The sequence below is a fragment of the Psammomys obesus genome, unplaced genomic scaffold (genome assembly GCF_907164565.1).
Source record: "Psammomys obesus unplaced genomic scaffold, mPsaObe1.curated_primary_1811, whole genome shotgun sequence".
NCBI classification, from domain to species: Eukaryota; Metazoa; Chordata; class Mammalia; order Rodentia; family Muridae; genus Psammomys; species Psammomys obesus.
This window is the reverse complement of record NW_026585504.1, coordinates 13,325,315-13,328,131: the sequence shown is the minus strand read 5'-3', so window position 1 is coordinate 13,328,131 and position 2,817 is coordinate 13,325,315. Positions and strand designations below refer to the sequence as shown.

The 2,817-nt window shown below is 44.4% G+C and overlaps 1 protein-coding gene across 2 annotated transcripts in view; it reads left to right on the top strand.

Moving 5' to 3' along the window:
- Positions 1 to 2,442, top strand: part of Sqor (sulfide quinone oxidoreductase) — a 40,400-nt gene extending 37,958 nt beyond the window's left edge. For both annotated transcript variants that reach the window (XM_055622276.1, XM_055622347.1), the window contains 3 exons: positions 497 to 564; positions 867 to 1,045; positions 2,140 to 2,442. In XM_055622276.1, the coding sequence (XP_055478251.1) occupies positions 497 to 564; positions 867 to 1,045; positions 2,140 to 2,197 (305 nt within the window). In that variant the 3' untranslated portion in view covers positions 2,198 to 2,442. The remainder of the gene's footprint in view (positions 1 to 496; positions 565 to 866; positions 1,046 to 2,139) is intronic.
- Positions 2,443 to 2,817: the final 375 nt, after the last annotated feature.

Below are 2,817 nucleotides of genomic sequence, written 5' to 3'. Positions count from 1 at the left end.
ATCTATCTATCTATCTATCTATCTATCTATCTATCTATCTATCTATCATCAATCATCCATCTATCTAGTTTGGCATCACCAGGCAATACTATAGAGAAGAAAGCCCAGTATTTGCCTTAGTGGGTATGGTCAGGGCTACCAGTCTAGGCTGTCTGTGAACAGGTATACATGGTACCATAAAACAGGGCACCCAGACCAAACTGAGAGCCACCAACCCCCAGGAGTAGGGGGAATGGGATTTCGGTAGGGCCACCCTTATCAACCTGTTTAAGAGAGCTGGGTCCTTACTTTCAAATTAATAGTGATAGCCATGTGGCCTTTGATGAGTTGAGGACTCCCTTCTGATAGTCAGAACTTCAAGTAAAAGGAAGAGTCATGCTCTACTCACAGTCTAGTGGGATGGGGATGGAACCACCATTAATTTGTTCATATTAATCTTACATGCAAATGAGTTTTCATGTAAGAACTGATGCTCAGATTTTCTATTCTCTTATAGCCGCCCAGTCAGGAATCCTTGATAGAACAATTTCTCTGATTATGAAGAATCAAATACCCACAAAAAAGGTTTGTATACCTTTATGAATTACTGCCTTATTTATCACTTTCCCTTCTATTTAAAGGTAGTGTTCTTTCATAATCCTGGTACTTTTAAAAATTAGTTTACTGAATACAGGAGCTTTATTTTTTGTCTTTTGTATTATTTTTCATCACATAATTTTTATTTTTACAGTAAAAAAAAATCCAACAAACCTAGAACACACATATACATGCAAAGAAACAATTGTAGTTAGCCAGAAAATAAGTTATAGAGTTTCTATAGAACGCCACGACAGAAAGTACTTTCTTGCTTATTCTCACAATTTCAGTATGATGGCTATACCTCATGTCCACTGGTGACGGGCTACAACCGTGTGATTCTTGCCGAGTTTGACTACAAGGCTCAACCCCTGGAAACCTTTCCCTTCGATCAAAGTAAAGAGCGACTTTCTATGTACCTCATGAAAGCTGACATGATGCCTTTCCTGTATTGGAATATGATGCTGAGGTGGGTGCATCATCTAGAGCGTGCGCAGCGGGGTACCAACTTGTGCAGTGGTGGTGGTGGGGGGTCACGGTTTCAGAGAAGGTCTTACTAATGGGGCCTACTCTACTGTGCCAGCTCTCAAGAATTAGTGGTCGTCCTTGAAGGACTCCCGAGCCCTAGCCATACTTGGAAAAGAGGGCTGCGCTAGGTAAGGAGAAGGTTTGCAAAATCTCCCACATGTGGCTGGGTACCCATTCTTCCCATTCCTGGGAGGAACCAAGTCTTCTGTTTTCCATTTTCTCTCTCTTTATTTATTTATTTATTTTGGTTCTTAAATAAATTAGATAAATAATAATGCTAATGATAATACGATGATATAATCCTTCCCACATGCCAAGTACTTTCTCGTCTGCTGCCTTCCTTTGGTTTTATTGTGTTTGAGAAAATTAAAAGTACTTACGAGAACAGAGACAGACTCCAGTTCTGACCTGCTTTTGAGTAGCATTTCCACCACTTGCCAGCCGAGCAAGTTGATTAGGCTGTATTTAGTTTGCTTTCTCCTTAACCTTAAGGAGAGAATACTTGGAGGGGCAGCCATGCAGGCATTCAACAGGCAGACTACTCCAAATTAGCAACTCCTCCTTTTTTGCTAAAAAGTGTTGTTCGACTTTCCCAGACACATAGGAGGTTGGCAAGTCAGGATATCTCCACCAGTGAGCCTCAATCCAGGATGATTTGGGGGGATATTTGGCAGCAGTTGGAGACATTTTTTGTTTGTTGGAAGGATGCTGTTGACACCTAGAGTCAGTAAGGTACAGAGACTCTGCCCTCCTTTGAAATCACGAGGGGAAGCAAAGCAGATAGCAGCGTGCATGTCGCAGCAGCTTCATGCGTGGCTGCTGAGTTGAGTCAGCATGCTAAGCTCACAGAGCAAGTTCAGTGTGAAAGCTAGGACTCAGAGCAGGTTGTTTCAGTCACGAGGTCCTTTCCACCTCAGTAGTCGCGTCCTGCCTTAAGTGCTGACAGGCATCCCAAGTGACTTCTCATAACGTGGTGTTGCCCGATGTCACCTTGCCCCCTTTGTCTCCATGGCTTTTCTGTGTTGTTTCTTGCAGAGGCTACTGGGGAGGTCCAGCCTTTTTGCGAAAGCTGTTTCATCTGGGCATGAGTTAAAGACGGCTCAGAGATTGCTCTCCTTGGATGGCTCCTGGACCCAAATCGCAGTTATTTGATTGACTATGACGGATACAAAGGACTCAGAGCCTTGCCCTGTAAGGAGCTTCTTACTAGAGCTGGTGACCTTTACAGACGTCTGGGTAGCTATCACGTGGACAGCCCAGAATGGGCTTGATTCTTTGGAAATAGGCAAATGAAATAATAGACTTCCATTTTCTAAATAAAACCTTGTCACTGATTGAGTTACATGAGGAAATATCTTGGCTAGTAAGAATGGGAAGCTGTAGCACTTGGGAGAAGAGGCCGGCGTTGGGACGACAGCATTCTTCTCCACCCGGCGTGTTCAGCTTACAGCCGGCGTAACTTCACACAGCCCGAGTCATGGAACAGAATGATCCCCTGATGTTATTTCAGGGTCTGTGTCACAGCTGTACACACCGCTGCTTGGAACTCCTGCTGCAGGAGACAGCATGGAGAGCTGAGAGCCCACATGCAGCCCTTGGGCGCCCTAACATGGAGTCTGTGCTTTTCCAGCCAGTGACAGGCACTGTGGGTTCTTATTCTCTACCAGTTCCTTTGGAAATAGGGTTCTCTGCTGGGCAGTTTGGCTCTGGGAG